General features: G+C 35.2%; 1 protein-coding gene across 11 annotated transcripts in view; it reads right to left on the bottom strand.

The window, feature by feature from the left end:
- BEND7 (BEN domain containing 7) overlaps positions 1 to 18,928 on the bottom strand; it is a 278,824-nt gene that overhangs the window by 101,241 nt on the left and 158,655 nt on the right. For 6 of the 11 annotated variants that reach the window (XM_074268596.1, XM_074268594.1, XM_074268595.1 and 3 more), the window contains 3 exons: positions 17,469 to 17,588; positions 11,676 to 11,729; positions 3,017 to 5,534 (listed from right to left, as the gene is read on the bottom strand). In XM_074268596.1, the coding sequence (XP_074124697.1) occupies positions 5,473 to 5,534; positions 11,676 to 11,729; positions 17,469 to 17,588 (236 nt within the window). In that variant the 3' untranslated portion in view covers positions 3,017 to 5,472. Of the gene's footprint in view, positions 1 to 3,016; positions 5,535 to 11,675; positions 11,730 to 17,468; positions 17,589 to 18,928 lie in introns of those variants that run through there. The other 5 variants (XM_074268591.1, XM_074268588.1, XM_074268593.1 and 2 more) reach the window with 5 other exon arrangements.

Here is an 18,928-nt window from a genome sequence, read left to right as displayed (position 1 = left end):
TATGAGAGAACTTTGCAAAGGGGCAAAAATGTGAATGGTTTGTGATCTGTACAGATGGAGGGATAACCCACATAAACAAGTTCACATACATTTCCCTTAAGTTTTGAAGCATAATTCTACAGCATTACTGTGAATCACATTGTGATCGTCCACTCACCTTGTGTTGTCATCCTCTTGGTTGATATGCCAATGTAAGTTTCCCAGGGTTTGCTGTTAGGAACAGAAGTGGGTATGGGACTATACAGAGTTAAGCAGGTGAAGCTAAGGAATAGAATGTTGCTATATTATTAGACCTCCCACCATGGCTGCTTCTCTTGAGAAAGTCATTTTTCCTACTGCTTCCTCCCCTTTACTGACCATTGATATCATACCTCCACTATTCTTTGCCAAGGTTCTTGTGTGAGACAGTCAGGAAAAACTCCTTTTGTTCCAGTGGAGAGAAAAGAAGCACAGGGATTGGAACTCAGGGATAATAACTAGTATGGTCTCTGCCACCAGTCCTCCCTTCCAACTCCCCATCTTTTAGTTTAGGCGAGACCAAGTAGCAGAATATGAGCACCTATGGATGACTTTCAATCTGCATTCCAGAGGTCATTATTTTATCACCTCCCCAAATTGAACTTTGCCACTGACGTCATCTCTTTACTCTCAAATCTGTCCCCTTCTCTCCTCCAAGCATCCAGCTACTAGACCTTCATCATTTCTTACACAAACTATTACATTAGTCTCCTAATTGATCAATCTGATTTAAGTCTCAGCCCTCTATAGCAATATAGCAATATACCCTTCCAAATAGCTGCCAAAGTGATTTTCCTTAAGTGCAAGAATGACCACATTGTCCCCCTACTCATTAAACTCCAAGATTTCCTATTGATTCTAGGGCCAAAATAAGTTCCCTATTTGACATTTGAAGTCCTTCACAGTCTGTCCATTCTATTTTTTTCACACTTATATATCAGTCACCTTCTAGTACTTTACATTTCAGTCAAACTAGTCTCCTTACTATTGCACATATTCATGTGGGAAAAAAAACCCAAAATAGTGGATATGTTACAATTTATTATATAGCACCAGCTTAAAAAAAAGAAGAGAGGATGATTCTGGGAAAACTGATTGCTTAAAATCAATTTTTTTTGTTTTTGTTTTGAATGTAGTGAGTGTAGCATAAAGTCATGTTTATTGGCTATTATGACCTATTTTTAAATCAGTACATCATGCAACTTTTGATTTAAAAAAAAGTGGCTTAAAAAAGGAAATCCACTTGTTTCATATTGATTTCATGTCTCATATTGCAAACAATTACTAATAATTGTTATTTACAAGTTATTCTTATCCCCCCAAGACATACACAGGAATTTTTTGGAAATAATGAAGCATGCTCAAAGATATCACTGTCACTTAAAATATTATACATACATATATTTCTTTTTTAATCTGATTTCTATACTTTGCAAGGGTTATGCAATATATGCAATATGCTAGTAACAGGACTGCTCTTAGATAATTCTTAAATGCATGGGGTGGGGGGTAGATTTTAACCGCATTAAGACTTTTGGGACACACAATATATGGAGGGTTTGTTCAATTTTTTTTTTTTTAACTGAGGATGTAATTAAAGGGATTTGGCGAGCACTACCTGAAAGTACATAGCAGGAATTTTGTCATTCATTATTTGGCAGAAAAAAAATCTCAGTATGGTAGCCTGGCAATGTAACAGTTTGTCCAACAGTTTCTGACATTTAAAGAATCTTGTTTTGATGGCAATCTGTGTTTCTTATTAGCTACAAAGGAGACAACTTCTGCATAAGCTCCTTGGTGTATTACTAGGAGTACAACGTGAAAGATGACGAAGCGATCCAAGGTTTTAACAAAACTGCTGAATCTGTGGCTGATTCCCTTCAGCAGTCTGCTCTAATCGACTAATCATGAAGGCATCTTTAATTTGAGATATTTTCAAAGGCTGAGCAGGATTTAACTGGATGAAATAAGTTTTAGTAACACATGCCCCATATTTCCCTTTGTGATCAAAAAAGGTCCAGGATATGCAACCTTCTTGGGGCACCCTGCGATTTCACATAATAGTCTTTCCTTAGTTATGGTTTTGTCTTTTGGAGACGCTCCTGAGACAATTCTCTCTGTTCCTTTGCTTCAGGTGAATATAGATTTTCCCTCATCACTGGCTCCGTGCCACAAGGGGTGGTGTCAGAGACAGAGTGCCCAGCTGCACCCCGGGGCAGGGCTCAGGCTCTGTGAGCATCATTGCACGCCAGCGTGCACCCCTTCTCTTCTTCCCCCACCCCTGAAGTTCATATGAAGGCAGCAGCCCTGACGAGGGAAAGGAGAGAGCGCAGCCTGTGGGGTCAGGAGGAAAATAGTGGTTGGTAGCTGGCCAGCCCCCCGTGCTGACTCATCCTTTTCTGAGCCATCATTTGGCCTTGCTCCCTTTTTATGGGTGAGGGAAGAGGGAAAGCTCCCTTTTAGCGTCAGCTTATTCTAGCAAGGGGGTCCTTCAAACCAAGGTACAGAGGTGACTGCCTGGAAGAAGGGCTCTCTAGGGTGGCAAGGGTAAAGGGGGTGGGGAGCTGTCACAGGGTGGCGCCCTCCTGTGTCCAAAGAGGGGCACACAGACAGTATGCTTTAACGACTTTGCATTACCCAAGATTGGTCTGGCCTTCTGATGTGTTGTTTCCATAGAAGCAGAGCTTAACCTTTAAAGCGAGGATTATAAAGCCACCTAATTCATTTAAAATTAGGCTTCAAGCATATCAGCATTTAATGCTCAAGTGCTATTGTGGGACTTGATATAATCATTGATCCCACAGGCAGGCAGAGTCTGTTATTTTCTGACATTTGAAGAATCATATTTCGGAGGTGATCTATATAGTTTCTATCAGCTCCACGAGGAGACATAACTTCCTGCACAAAATGATAGGAGTACTAATAGATACCTTTTAATTAACAGGCAGCTTTAACTCTTCTTCACACATACAAAAATCTGGTACATAAGCAAGAAATATGCATGTTCAAATAAAGTAATTTATTGTTTTCTTCAGAACGGACATAAGGAGCTTCTCAAGAATTGATATCACAACACAATGTTATACACCATTTTCACAACTAGTCCTTTGTAGAATTTGTTTTTAAAGAACATTGTAATTTAAAAATATCTAAATATTTACATATTCATAAAACATATGTACATAAGATTGAGACATTATCCATAGATATGGAATGATTTTTCTTTGCTAATAAAGCCTATAAAAGATTTCTGAATAAAGTCTGAACAGTAGTCACAGTAGGTAAACACAAAAACAATTTAAATTTACAAAACATTTCACTGTTGCAGTTTTGCAATACGGAATCCAATTTGTGGATTTATTGTAATTATTTTGGGGCTACAACAACCCCTACCCCTCCAGAAGGGCTGAAAATTCCAAGTCATAATACAAGTGATTATTCCAGCCTCAGAAGGAAATAATTTGGAAGGTTCATGGTACACATTTAACACATTCTATGGTTCAAAAGCAACAGTTTTCACTTTCTCTAGCAACATATTAATTATATTTTAAGGAGTTGAAAGGTCACCAATTAATCTTTTAGATTTCATTGAGAACTATTTCCTTCTGGGAGCAGAAGACAAATTTTTCAAAATATGTGTCTCAGAAAAACAAAGACTCTTGTTTCTAGCTCTCCAATTGACTGTCTTTTTAAGAAATCAATTTAAGAAAGGAAGGTTATGCCTGAAATTTAAAAGGAAAACTAAAAAGTATATTGAAAACAATTTCTCTGGATCATCTCATCCAATGCAAGTCCACCCTCCCCCCCCCAACAAATATTCAAGGTGTGACTGTAAAGTACTAAGATTGATTCCATAAGCTATACAGGAAAAACCAGTCTCATTACTTTATAGTTACACTCAGTACTCACATTAGTTCACTGGCTGATGATCAAAATGGAATAGTAGTTTATCTATGAGTTCTCCTCTTATCTCACTTTAATTTTGCAGTGTGGCCTGGTAGAAAGCACAATGGAACAGGAATCAGGAGACCTGGGTTCTAGGTGGGCTCTGCCACTAATTAGTTACATGACTTGCTATATAAAGCCTCTCGGGTTCAGTTCAATAACAAAAAAAGGGCTCATGCTTGGATGGTGTCTGTGGTTCTTAATAGCTTACCATTGGTAAACTCCTTCAAATCAGAGGTTATTTCCTCTTTGATTTTGCATTCCTAGCAGAATTTCTATTTATACAATAAGTGCTTAATAAATTCTTATTGAACATTCTGTGATCCTATGAAACAAATGCTAGTAAAAGATGTTAGACTGTCCACATAGCTATTTATTGATGAAGTGGAGGGTCCACACCTTAAAAATTAAGATTAATTTTTAAGCCCTTCTGATTGGTTTATGAAAGTGTTAGAAGTGACATTTATTTCCAATTTTATTTTGATTTAATGTAATAGATATGTTTCTGAAAAATTATGTATAAGTAAATAAACTCACTGTGAGTCCAATCTATTTTAAGTGTATTAACTTATCTCAAGAAATACTGTGATAAGCATTTTTGTAAAGAGAATAACATCTGCCAATTTATATTTTTCTATAAATGCAGATTTTAATATTTTGGATTTGCTTAAGCTGGATTCATACCAATATTAAAAATCAAATAAAACACAGAATATTTCACTAAGTGCCTTTGTGGCTAAGGTGAAGTCCACACCATACTCAAGTATCTGATGTGTGCAATTTAGTTTTTAAAAAGTCCATGAAATTGTTTTGTGCTGGGTTTTTGGAAGGCTAATTATAAAGATTGACTAAAATTTTCAATTTCCCATCAGTTACCTTTCCATTATATAGTGAGCCTAAATCTCACAAATACTTGCTATTGCTCAAAATATTTCTTTCCTGAAGAACAGAGATATCATTAGCACTTAATCTGCTCCAAAGTCTTTAGTTTTACTGATAACAGAGCTAGCTTGTTCTAACAGATAAGAACTAGTCTACCCCCCAAAAGAAACCTTTATCTTCTAAGCCAATGGAGGTCAAGTTTATTTTGGCTTTCAGCAGCAGGGTGCTCTCAGTGTAGGAGAATTGCCAGTCTTCTTTATTGTATTTTACATCTATATAACTTAAAATAAATATGCAGCATTACACTGTGCACAATCACATGAGGAGATGAAAGGAAAAGTAAGAGAGGCAGAGAGAGAACTGCTCTTGTTACAATGGATACCAAACTAATTGGATAATATATGGGACTTTCAAAGAATAACCAATCAATTCTAAAGATGAAGGATCTTGAAACAATTTGATGACTTGATTGTCCATGTTACAGAGAAAATATGTGAAAACAATCTTGAAGGTAAAACTTTATAGAACATCCACATAGTGCAGTAACCTGAAATGCCTACACAGATCTTAGAGAAATCTCCAAACAAAGAGTTACATTTGCTAATGAACGCCACAGAAATGAAAAGTCTAGGCAGTGAAATCTGGTTCTATGTCTTCCATCTTCTCTGTTCTGGTTTCAAAAATATTACCTAAAACACAGGCAAAAAATAAAAAAAGTAACTTCTATAATGAACAATTTGGCTATTTTCTATGACAGATACAGGCATTTTTAATGGGTAAAACATTTTGTTAATTAGGTATAGTCAGGTCTGTCCACATTCCTCTTTGAGGAATAGTGTTCTTAACAGTGCTCTTCTATCTAGTTCCAAAAGTTAGTTCCAACTAGAAATAATGTTTCTGATAGAAAAAATCATAAGTGTGGATGTCAGCTATTAAAATAAGTCCAAACAGACTCTCACTGAATGCCTACTCCTCTCTTCTCTGTCTAGTCACAATCTCTCCCAACTTTAAAATAACATGGCATTTTGGACCTCTCTTGCTGTACAGTCACATCCCTTATTTTTTCTTTTTGCAAACCACTCATCTCCAACACTATAGTCTAAGTTTCTTGAGGTCATATGTATAATTCTTGTATCCCTTTTGCTATATAGTCATATCAGTTCTATGTCATATATGTCTATGTCATATAGTTTCATGTGTTTAATAAATATTTGTTGGATGATCGATCCTACAAAGCCCCTGTTCACCAGATAGAGAAGCCATATATTAAATGTCAGAGTTCTTTTTCATGTTATAAGTTATTTTCAATTTCCAAATTAGTTTTCATTCTCTGATAGTTCTGGTGGGCAGAAATATCTTACACATATATTGGCCTGAATTTAGGTCTATACAAAGGAAAATGGATAATTAGATAATTATCTAATGAACAGACCTCTTGTAGACTTTTTTTGTAAAGGAATTATTTTTACTGCAATTATGTAGATAATTGCTTTAATATTTCACCTTGCTATGGAGATGTAACCTATTTTCTATTTTTCTCTATAGGTCACCTCACCATATTTAATAATGATGACTCACATTTAGTTATTTATGAACAACTTATATTTATATTGTGTTGTGAAAAAAGTTATCTCCTAATAACAAATCAGTAAATTAAGTAGTGTATTTTAATCCTATTTGACAAATAAAGAAATTGAGACTCCAAGAAATTAAATGTCTTGCCTGTGATGACAGTTAAATGGATGGAATTTAAATTGCATTCCTTGACTCAAAATTTAGGATTCTATTTTCTATGCCATGCTAACTGATTTGGATTGCCTGATGTATTTCTTATTCCTGTAAGGGTTCACTTAAGACTTCTTTCATTCCATAGCTTCCATAACTTGCCTTTTATTCATTCAAACTAAAAATAACATTGTCTTTGTGTAATTTTCATAATTAATTATTATAAGTGTTTTTTATATTTCTATATTTTCAATTGCATGTTTCTGAAGTTTGTCAAAGGAAAAAATAATTTTACAACTCTTTATAAAAAAAAACCATCCTTTTTTATAATAGAAAACATCTTGTAAGGCTTCAAATGTTTTCTTCCATGAGCATCAGCACACAAATAGTGTTAGGATCAGGCTTCATGGATCATAGGACAACTTAGCTAAGCACAAAATCAGCAAATGTTGCTTGATATACAGAGTTGCTTTAAATAATATATAAAAATACATGTGATTTGATCCCCAGATGACTGATGGCTTGTACACATTGCTTTTGTTCTGATGAAATTCTAAGGAAAAGAATAATAAGTATATATAGTGATTAAGGTGGCCATAAGAGCCCTTAATATCCCTTTCTATTTGTTTGTTTGCTTTTTGTTCTTTGAGGAAAGATAATATAAAAGATGAAAATGGCATGTTTTAGCTCTAAAGCTCAGAATATGTTTAACTTAGTCCATTCTGGAAAACAAGTCAACAAAGATGCCTCTTAAACTACTTGGGACGCTGCTATTGTTCTGGATCCACTTTTCATTTTTCTTTTTGTCTATCACAGAGTCTAGCTTAACAAGATATCTCATCTAGAGTGAATAAAAGCTCTCTATTAAGATTATCTCAGGATGTCTGAAAGAAGGAAAATGAATATTATTCTTGTTACTACTTAGCTAATACATAAAAATGTGTTGAGTAGTGACAATAGAATGAGACAAAGGGTATCTAACTTGCATTTAATCAATATATGTTTATTAGGCACTTAATATTTTTATGAAAGGTATTCTACAACGTTCTAGGGACACAATGACAACATTAAAAACAGTGCTCAAGGAACTCACAATCTCCTGGAGGGAAAGGAGAGAGCATTAACACACAAGTGGTTTTAGGATCAGAAAATCATAGGGCAATTTAGCTAAGGAAGGATGCTAGGGATTCTAGGAAATACCCACTGATCATGGAAGGCCAATGCAAAGGCCTTGAAGCCACTGAAACAGGTTGTATACAAAGAATAGAACAGAGCCCTAATGGCTCTATGTAGAACACATGTAGAATAATGTGAATTAAAAGGCAGTCAGTTTGTAAAAAGGTTTTCAGAGCCAGAGGCTTTTGTACTTTATCCTTAAGGAAAAATGGTCGGTAATAGGTCAGATGCTGGTCTAAGACAGTGGTCCTCAAACTTTTTAAATAGGGGGCCAGTTCACTGTCCCTCAGACTGTGGGAGGGCCGGACTATTGTAAAAACAAAATCTCACACTCTGCCTCCGCCCCTCAGCTCATTTGCCATAACCTGGCGGGCTGCATAAACGTCCTCAGTGGGCCGCATCTGGCCCGCAGGCCGTAGTTTGAGAACCTCTGGTCTAAGATAATATTTTATTATCTGGTGTTGAACTGAGTTGAAGATAGATTAGAAACTGGAGGACTACTAGGAAGTTGCTGCATAAGGAAAGAAGAGGTGATGACAGTCTTTTTAGGATATGCCTATGCAAATAGAGAGGAGGGAATATATGGGAGAAACATCAGAGGGGTAGAAGTGAAGTGGCATATCATTAGAATAGGCGAGAGGGAAGAGTGAGAGATGACTGCTTGAATAGAAGAAAGGTGCTCTCTTCTCCACAAAAAAAGAAAGTGCACTCAGGAAAAGATAAGGAGTTCTCTTTTGTGAAAGCCGAATTTGAGATGCTTGTCCAGATAGAGATGCCCAACAAGTAGCTGATGATATGGGAGGAATGCAGGCGACAAATAGGAGCTAAAAAGACAGATTTGGAAGTTACTTGTAGAGAGATGACCACTAAACCCATGTTTGGATGGCAAAATAAATAAGATGGCCCAGGACAAAGCCTGGAACATAATCAGTTGAAAAGGATTAAGAAAGGAGAGTTGGGCAAGTAAGAGAGACAGAAGATTAATACCATGGAGGTTAGGGAAGAAGTAGTTAACAATATTAAAAGCTAAATAAAGAGCAAGAAAACTTAGGACTGAGACAAAGCTATTGGACTTGGCAAATAATAGATCTTTGTAAACTTTGTCAGGAGAAATTTCCATTGAGTGGTGGGATTGGAAGCCCAATTACAAGGGGATAAGAAATGAGTAGGAGGTGAGGAAACTGGAGCGATGAGTGTAAAAATTTGGCTGTGAAAAGGAAGAGATGTATGGGAGACAACTTGAGTGGGAGGAGATAGGAGTGGGAAGGGACAATTCATTCATTGGGAGTGATGTGGCTGGCTCAGGATGTTGTTGCTTAGTCACCCCACTTTCAGCTAAGTTTCTAAAATGGCGTCAAGGCTGCCATTTTTGTCACTTTCTGGAGATATTCATAGATTATAACAAGGATCAGATCTGGGTCCTAGTGGAGATGGGAGAACAGATTGGACATATAGTCTTTTTTACTGAACTAGGAATGACTTGCCTTGCAGTTGCCAGAGACAACTGCAGTCATACATATTCTCACTCAGGAAGTCCAAGAAAGAAAGTTCTTAGATTCTTAGAACTTAACTTCAGTTATAAAAAGATAGTGATGTAATCCCTAAGTCCAAGAATTTATGAGAACTAGATGGATAAAGGTTAGAAATTCCTGAATTCTCTTCAGCTGAGTTTGATTTCCTAGAGAATGTCAAGTTTTTCAAGAGTCAGTTTGAACACAAAGTATTCAACCTAATGCCTGGCATATAATGGGCATTTACTAAATGTTAACTGAGTGAGGTAGCTCAAATTTCTAGAGAGAAAATAGTTTCTTTTCAGCATTAATCTCAGGTTTCCCTCTTTAGCAACTCCAAATGTGAATATTCCAAGACCCCTTCTTCTAGAGAGAGAAGGGGAAATAGCAGGATAGCACCAATTTCTTACACAGAAAAGAACTGAGTATGTGGCCCCAAAGTTGGGGGAATAGCAAAAGGTTAGTCATGGTATGGTTAAATAAAGACCTAGACAATGACTTCAATTATTATGGTAAGATATTCAATTAGGGAACTGCCTTTCCATTAAGTCCAAATTTGTTTTTCTTTTAGGGGAATTCAAGCTTATAGAATTCTGCATCCTTAGAGTAAATGCAAGATTCACCAGATGATGAGATCTGAACCTTTTGTGTGTCATGGACCCTTTGGGCAGTCTGATGAAGCTTATGGAACCCTGCTCAGAGAAATGTTTTTGTTTTTTTTTTTAATTCAAACATATAGGATTAAAAAGGAAACTTAATATATTGAAATGAAACTTTCAAAAACATAGCTATTATATATATTGAAATACAACTATCAATATAAACAAAACAAAAATCAAGTCCATGGATTTCAGATTAAGAACTTCTACAACAGAATGAATGTTAATGGGGTACCTCTCTAACAACCACAACTGTTTCCATTTTGATGAGACTTCAAATCAGGGTGGTGCTAGTCTCCCAGACTAGAACCTTAGGGAAAAAGAGAGACTCAATAAAGAGAACTGTATTGTTTATGAGTTATTGAGTCTTTCATACCTTATTTGCATTTTTAAAAATTGTTACCATAAAAGCTTTATTTTATTTTTTTTTTACTTTTACTTGTGGAACAAGGCATAAAATATATTCCAGTCATTTTCTATTGTTCCTAAAGAAAACAGGAAACAAAAGAGCCAAAGAAGTAGAATTTTTTATGTGGTTGGCTGCCCCCAAAAAGTAGATATGGCCTCTGCATGCGTGTGTGTGTGTGTGTTTTGTATAAATACTGGGATAGTGGGTATATCTTCAACTAGGGCTACAACTTTGGTATCATCTACAAATCTATTCTATCTACAAATCACAATGTTGCCTCTTTCCCAAGGAAATCATTACTGGTTCTCAGGAATGAAGCTGTGGATTTGCTCTCTCATTTACCTAATCTTTGACTCAAACATGCTCTTGGATCTCTTGTCAACTAGAATTCTTTGAAAATGGGCACAAAGGGGCCAGCTTTCAAATAGGCCAAACTTATGGGGCCTGAACAAAAGGATAACTGTTCTGATCCATGATATTCCATGCCAACTAAATGATCCTTAACTGATGAAGTTTAAAGAGATATTACAAATCATGCCCCAAAAGAAGCTGCCCAACTATTTTGGAGATGGAATCAAAATCCTCCCAAAAGGATCATCACACCTTATAATCCATCAGATTCATCAGACAGCTGGCCGTCAACCTCTTCATAAGGATGCAGGAGACCTGAGCTATTAAGACCAACAACTGACATTTATATGGCATTTTATACATACTATCTCATTTGAATTATATACCAATCCAGTAAGAAGGATTCTATGGGTGTTAATAATTCTCATTTTAAAGATAAGGAAATAGGTTTAGAGAAATTCAGAAAATTCCTCATGGTCACATAGCTAAATAAATACCAGAGGCAGAATTTGAAGCCATATCCTTTCTTGAGTCCAAGTGCTATAGCAACGATATCTACTATATCACTCTACCTATATAAGCATTTAAGTAAAGACTGAACAGATAAGGAGAAAATAAAGATGATGGCAGTTATCTTTCCAAAAAGATAATTTGATTTTGTTAGGAATAAAAAATATGATGATTTTGTGAATGAAAGCAAAGGCCTATTTTTGACCTATAGAATATCAAGACACTAACTCATTAGCATTTGTTCTTAAAATAGGTTTTGTAAGTATGTATTGGAGTAAAAGGAAAAACTTTTTAGATTTTCATGCCTTTTACAATATATGTGAAAAAAACTTCTTGGATATAGGACATTCAGAACCTTTGATAACAAGGGGGCTTTTATAGAATCAGTATATTCAAGCATCTTCATTGCTAATATTAAAAACATTTTCAATTCAAATATTTTTGCACTATTTTTTTCCAGCAGGTGATCAAAATGTAAATGCATTTTACCTGTTGGTGGTACAGAAATGCTGTCCAGTTTTTCATCACAGTCAGCCACCTCTGCTGGTTACAAACATAAAACACAAATCTCATTAGTTTCAGGGAATACATTCATTTTACTGAATACAGTAATGCAATTAGAAAGCGGCAATACACATAATAGTTTTTATGTTCTTTAGCTGAGTTTGCTCCTATACAATAGGTTATGTTAGTATTGAAATAAAATGATTTTATAATAATAATACAAAACAGATTTTAATTTGGTAAATAACTGCTGGACAACTTTTAAGAATCTGCTCAACATAAAAGTTATTTTATATTATTTTTCCTTAAACAACAATTTAAACATGAACAGATTCTCTGATTAAAAACAAATAAGTCTGCTCCTATCAACATAAACATCTTGTCAAATTGTCTTAAATTTCAAGGTATGAAGTCAGTTCCCCATTTTGCTTTGGTAAAGAGGCAGTTTGGAAGAGTGCATGAAGAAGACTAGGGTTTATATTCTATATCTGACAAACTTAATAGCTCTGTTAATATAAGCAACTTACCTACCTTCTCTGATCCTATCTTTCCTCATCTATAAAAAGGGGTACCTGTAGTACCTCCCTCACATGAGAGGTTCACACAAGATGAAGCACTTAAAAGTTTTCTACAAACTTTAAAACATTATATTAATGACCATTATTATTTGAGCCTTGAAAGTCATCTTTAGGCTAATTCTGATGTAAAAACTAAGCCTTTATAAATATATACATATATATATATATATGTATACACATAAATACATGTTGTAAGTATATATTAAATGTTACATATGTTTATGTGTATATAAATACATATTTATGTGAGTAAAATTATATTACATATATAAATACATTATACACATTCATATATACACATTCTCTCTCACAGTTGCCTTATTTTGGGGTGCAGTGAAACACTCAAAAGTATTTACACTAGATTAAATTAGCCCAGGTGGGTACTAAGCTCAAGCCACAATAAAACTTGAACAGATCTTTAGTGGCCTAAGGGAGATGTGTCACGGATGGTTTGCATGAACTTTGTGGCAGTTAAAATGTGTTAATGGATGTTAATTCAGCGAGAGGACTGAATTTCACTTGCTATCCCCAAGAAAAAATTCTGGCAAATAAAGCTTTACCTTATAAAATGGATGACTGAAAATTTTAACTTTCAGTGCTATCTACCTGATAACAAATCCAGTTCATTTCTATCTCTTTATTTGGGAATTCAACGTCTTCTACAATCTGGTTCCAACTTACCTTTTTAGTCTCTACCCTTCCATCTTAGTGTATGTTCATGCCCACTGTCCTAATGCACTTCTAACATAGCATGTTAATAAGCAGTGAGAGAATAAATTCTCATCAAAACCAAAATTAGGTAAAGTAATAATTAATATCCCCCAACTTACTGAATGAAATGCTTTTCCTTTAAATCCCAATTCACAGGGTATCACTTTCTTAATTACTCCAGAAAGAAACTATCATTCTTTTCTTGAATCTCTTAAGCTAATTTACTCTCTCCTGTGCGACAAAACTTTTCTAATTTCTGTCAATTATCTATGTATTTGCAATACCTTCTCTCTCCACTATATTGTATGTAAGTACTTTGTATAGCATTTAGTGATGTCTTTCACATATAGTATATGTTTAATATATGTTTGGCTGCATTATTTAAAAAAAATCAGTATAAATTTCAACTAATCTTCAAAGGATTTTTTTCTATCTGAAGCCTAAAATCCTGATTTTAGGGATTTCAGGGAGCCCATTCCTGATTTATGGGCATTTCATCTTGCTTGGAGTTTCCAGGAAGTTCCAGAGAAACACCCACTATGGTACACAAAAGAAAATTCCTAAGTTAATTTATTGGACTGGAACTTTTTCCCAATCAGCTTTGACTGGCTAAAAAAACTGTACATCTGCCATTTTGATAATTTCTGCCTTGATACACCAATTCCTACCTAAAATCTGCAACTGAAGCCCTTTTACTTCTCATTTACAATGGCTTCATTGCTCAATGCACATGCATTTAGGAAAGCTGTCTCAGGAAGCCAGTCAAATGGTGTTTGTAATAAATTCCAGGATTGTGAATTTGGACTAGAAGAAACTTAGAGTTCATGAAGTCCAACCATCTGCTTTTGCAAATGCCCAAAGTCATACAACTTGTAAGAGTCTTGGGCAGGGTTTGATCCCAGGTTTTCCTAAGTTTAGCACTCTATCCACTATACTATATAGGCTCTGAAACCAAATTAACATTATGTCCTGTCTTTAAACAACCCTGACTTAGACCCTGGCTGAAAAAAATGTCAATGCTTTTCTCTAGTTCATCGCCTAATACTTTATCTACCACTTCACATAGCTTTGGCTTGAGTGAACACACAGGACACTAACACAAGGGGTAACTAAGTGGACCAAGCACTGAACCTGGAGTCATGAAGACCTGAGTTCAAATCCAGCCCCAACCCAGGCGAGTCACTTATCTCTGTCTTCTAGGTTCCTTGTCAATAAAATGGGGATGATCATAATAGCATCTATCACCCAGGGCTATTTGAGGATCAAATGAGATGATACTTATAAAGTGCTTAGTATAATGCCTAGCAATATGATAAGCTCTATATAAATGTTAATTATTATTAAGGGTTGATATTATCCCAAAGAGTGAGATAAGAAAAAATAAGAAGAAGGTAAGGTAGGGTAGTTAAGAAACATTGGAGAATAAGTAGCTGAAAGATGAGGGAAGAGGAGGAAACCTTAAAATAAGAATATTAAATGTAGAGTTAACTTTCTCTGTAGACCAGAACCTTAAAATGTTTTTGTGAGGCAACAGTAATAGCCTAAGCATTTATCACATTTGTTGATAAAATCTAACAAACCTTAGAAATAGTTATTTACTTCTACAATTTAAATATACGGGAGACTTTTCAGTTAAGAACAGAACTGCAAAAATCAGTTCTTAGTATAAAGTGATCCTTTCCCTATATAATCCAGAATCACCAATCCTTTCAATAATAACCCTATGCAATTATATGTTTTAGTAAGTATATTCTTAAGAATGGAGGGCATATAACAGAAGAAAAAAATGAGAGAAAATTAAGATATGCTGTTTGTATGAATTGGGACCAAGTGTCATGGCTGAAGAACATGATTGTGTTATTTAAATTTAATTATAACATCTGTTTGAAACAACAATCTCATAGTCTTTCTTCCCTGGTGACAGTCAAGTTGTGAAATTTGGAAAAGATTGAACAAGGCCAATAAAAATTTAATAGCAGTGACAGCTTTACTCTCAGATCTAACACAAATAAAAAAAATTGTGGTCTCAGATCTGAGGTAATAATCTAATGAAAATGATAAAAAAAAATCCACACCAGGAAAGAAATCATTCCAGTTATAGAAAAAAATATATTACATATGATGAGAGCCCCAAATGAATTTCTATTTGGATTAGGATAACAACCTTTCAAAGTCTGTGCAGGGGAAGGGTTTTTCCTCCCTTCTAGAAGCAGTGTGGGCTTTCTTAAGCAGTCTGTTGATTAGCTTGCCCAGTCAGAGTCTGTATCTAATTCCAGGAACTGAGCCAAACATGATAAATGAGGTTGAAGTTGTGGAGAATGTATGATATAGTGATTATATTATCATTCAAATTGAAAATACTCATGAGGGAAAGTAGAAGGAAAACAATACTTGGAACCCAATCCTCTGTTGGGTATCTGTTGGGGCTTTCTGAAAACATTCCTGCCAAACTCAAAGGAAATAGGATGGCATTTATACAGACAATGTTCCCATTTCAAAGGATATCCCACTGGCTCTTTCTGAGGAGAATGAGGGACAAGAATGGTGGGGGACAAAAACCTTAAAATCCTGCCAGGTTATTGTTAATGAGCACTTTTGTGGGGTTCTGATTATGGTGCTATTCATCTGAGCACATGGGCACCCAGTTCTAATGCCCAGTTTCAAAAGGGCCATGGATCTGAAACAACTGACAACAGAGCTTTGGGTCACATACCAACACTTTTAATAACTGGTCTATACATGTATGCATATCAATTAAATCTCCCCCTCCCCTTTCCTTTCTTTATAAAAAATGAACACAGAAATCGAATATTCTACCTTTTGATATGGCTTACTATAGAGGTGGTGATCAAAAATATATGGTAATTCAAACTTTGAACTAGAGTTCAAAGGTTAAAAGCTCCCCGATTATAAAATAGTTGATGACAGAGTCAGAACTTGATGTCCTGAGCACACAACTGATTTAATTCTCTGTGGAGAGGGCAGACTTCACTGAGCAAGGGAGAAAGTGGTTTTTGAATTCGAGGCCCATTCCAGAGGGACAGGAATATATAATGAGAAAAGGACTAATTATTTGGTGGCTACAGCATACTTTTAAGATTGATAAAATGCTAACAAAAGTATTCTCCAGCTAATCCTCCTCCCACTAGCTTTTTTCCCCCCCTTGTGCTTTTTAAAAAGCCCATGCTTTTTATGGGAATACTGAACTTTTTTGGAGAGGGTATATAGAATTTAAAATATAAAACTTATATAGTACTATAGACCTAAAAAAAGAAATTTAAGGAGGAGCTGTGGCTCTACAGTAGTTGCAAGAGAAGGTGCCAAGTAATCTAAGAGAGCTCAAAAATATACTAAATATTTAAAACAAAGTTTATTATTTCAATCAAATTTACCATTGACAAGCAAGGCTGTTCCTGTCTCTAAGAAATATTCTACTTTAATATATCTCCTTACTTTATGACCTCTACCATCAAAGATTGCCTTGAAACTAATATTCCTCAAGTACTTTAGAGACTGCTAACAGCTTTCCAGGGCTAGAGGCAGGTGTTCTTTAATACAATATACTTTCTTTTCCCTCTCTGGGTGGTCTCTGCAGCATTTAAGTTAAATTAGCAAGAGCAGCATTCTGGGTTTATATAGCACTTATCTCCCAAGAAGCTCCAGTGGATCACATATTTTTCCATTTACCTTATTCTGCTCCTGTGAAGAGACAGGTTGGGTCAGATATTAACTTTATATTATATTGTAAGGGAAGAAAATGAACACAGAAGTTAATTGGCCATTTAGGTCATAGAGACTTTTTTCTTTTGCATAACTAGAAGGCCTAATGGGTGGCTAACTTCTGGTTTACAATGTTATATGACCATTCCTTTTGTTAAACTTTGCTTTTTTCTCCTTTATGGTTACTGTGTAAAATATGAGTTCACTTTTTCATTAAAAAAAGTTTGTTTTTTACATTTGCTAAGTTCTCACACAATTATGAAAAATGAAAATGCTAATTTCCTAATAGTTTGTTACTCAAAGATGCTCAGCAACTTCAGATATGCAATGGTAGAAGGACTTTTCCTCAGTAGGATTTTCCTTTACTAATGAAATCATGTCTAGAGTCTAATCACCTCTTCCCCCTCTACCAAAAAACCCAAATCTTATTATTTCATTTAAAAAACAATTAAAAATAAAATGTCATAAAATAATTTATACCAAGACTCAGCTCAATCCCCACCTTCCATGTGAAGGAAGTCTTTCCTAATTCCTCTCCCCCCAGCTTATGTTTTCCTTTCAAAAATCACCATGTTCTGTATCTTTTTTTCCTACATTACCTCTCCCAAGAGAATGTAAGGTCCTTGAAGGCAAGAGCTGATTCACTTTTGCCTCTGAGTTCAGTCCAATATCTGGCAAATAGTGCATAATAAATGTTTTTTCAATGACTGATCCAAAGGCTCAAATTTCAAAAAGTTCAAGAAATTGCTTCCTCGCATCCTATGCATACCTGAGCCTCTTTTTAACCTTCTTCTGGCCAATTTAATTTGATCCTGTAGTATCTGTACCCAGTCTCTTGGGCCAGGAAGTTTATCCACATGGTTAGCAGTGCAGTATTTTTCTGTGAAGACTGAAAGGAAATATAAAAGAATGTTAAATTTCAAGGTAAGAAAGGTATGTATATAAAGTTGTATAGTCAAAATTTTTAAAAAATGTATCAGTAACAGATGTAAATTCTGCTTAGAGCTGCAGTTGGCATTTTTCATATGAATCTACCATATTTCTTTGGCAAAAGTGGAAAAAAAATGAATCTCTGGCCAAACCTGCCTTTGTACCAATAGAACTGGTTGCAAGCCTTGAGTACTGATATGGAAAAGTCCTCTGAGGCAAGTATCGTAAAACTCTGGTAGACACCTATCCTATAGTCAGTGTAGAAAATGGTACCATGACAGCAACAACAAGATTGCGTGATGATCAATTGTGATGGACCCAACAATGAGGTGATTCAAGACAATTCCAATAGACCTGTGATGTTAAGTGCTATCCACATCCAGAGAAAGAACTATGGAGGCTGAGGATGGATCACAGCATGGCATCTTCACCTTTGCTATTGTTTGTTTGTTTGTAATTTTATTTCTCACTTTTTCCCTTTTGATCTGATTTTTTCCTGTGCAGCATAATAAATGTAAAATACATTTAAAAGAATTGCACATTTGACCTATGTTGGATTGACTACTGTCTAGGGGAGGGGGGGAGTAGGAGTGAAGGATAAAAATCTGGAACACAAGATTTTGCAAGGATGAAATGTTGAAAACTATCTTTGCATGTATTTCGAAAAAAACTATTATAAATTTTAAATAAGAAATAAAATGGCACCTTGGACAAAAAAAAAAAAAGGATAAGACAAACTGCTTGGCAAAATTACCAGGATACTGTAATTTCATTAATTCAGCATCTATAGTATGGGAGAGAATTCAAGTGTCATTCCAGTATAGATGGAAGGTTGGCAGAACAGACTCAATAAAATTATGCAAAAAAAAATCTTCATGATACTGTTCTTATTGGTGACATCATACCAACTAAATCATCACTCAGATTAAATGAAAATGCAATTGTGTTGTACAGGATAGCTTTTAAAAATCTTACTGCTGATGCCAGAGTTATAAAAGATCCAAATCTATTTTGAGTCACCCTTTGGCATCTTATTACACTAGCTTCTAGGAAAGACCTATCCAATCAAGCAAGATAGAAACTACAGTGAATCATATGATAAGATAAAAGCTTTGAAAGATAATTCTCTGACTATAGCAGCATGACATCTAAAGAATCTGCTGGTGACCTTTTTTTGCTTTATACTCTACTTCTGAGGGGTTCTTAACTTGGACTTTCAAGTTAATATTCAAAGTAGCCCTCTGTTGAATTTGGTATGTTCTGCATATGAACTGCATATACTTGGTTATAAAAGGATGA

This window comes from Sminthopsis crassicaudata, chromosome 5 (genome assembly GCF_048593235.1).
Source record: "Sminthopsis crassicaudata isolate SCR6 chromosome 5, ASM4859323v1, whole genome shotgun sequence".
NCBI classification, from domain to species: domain Eukaryota; kingdom Metazoa; phylum Chordata; class Mammalia; order Dasyuromorphia; family Dasyuridae; genus Sminthopsis; species Sminthopsis crassicaudata.
This window is presented reverse-complemented; position numbering and strand designations above follow the sequence as displayed.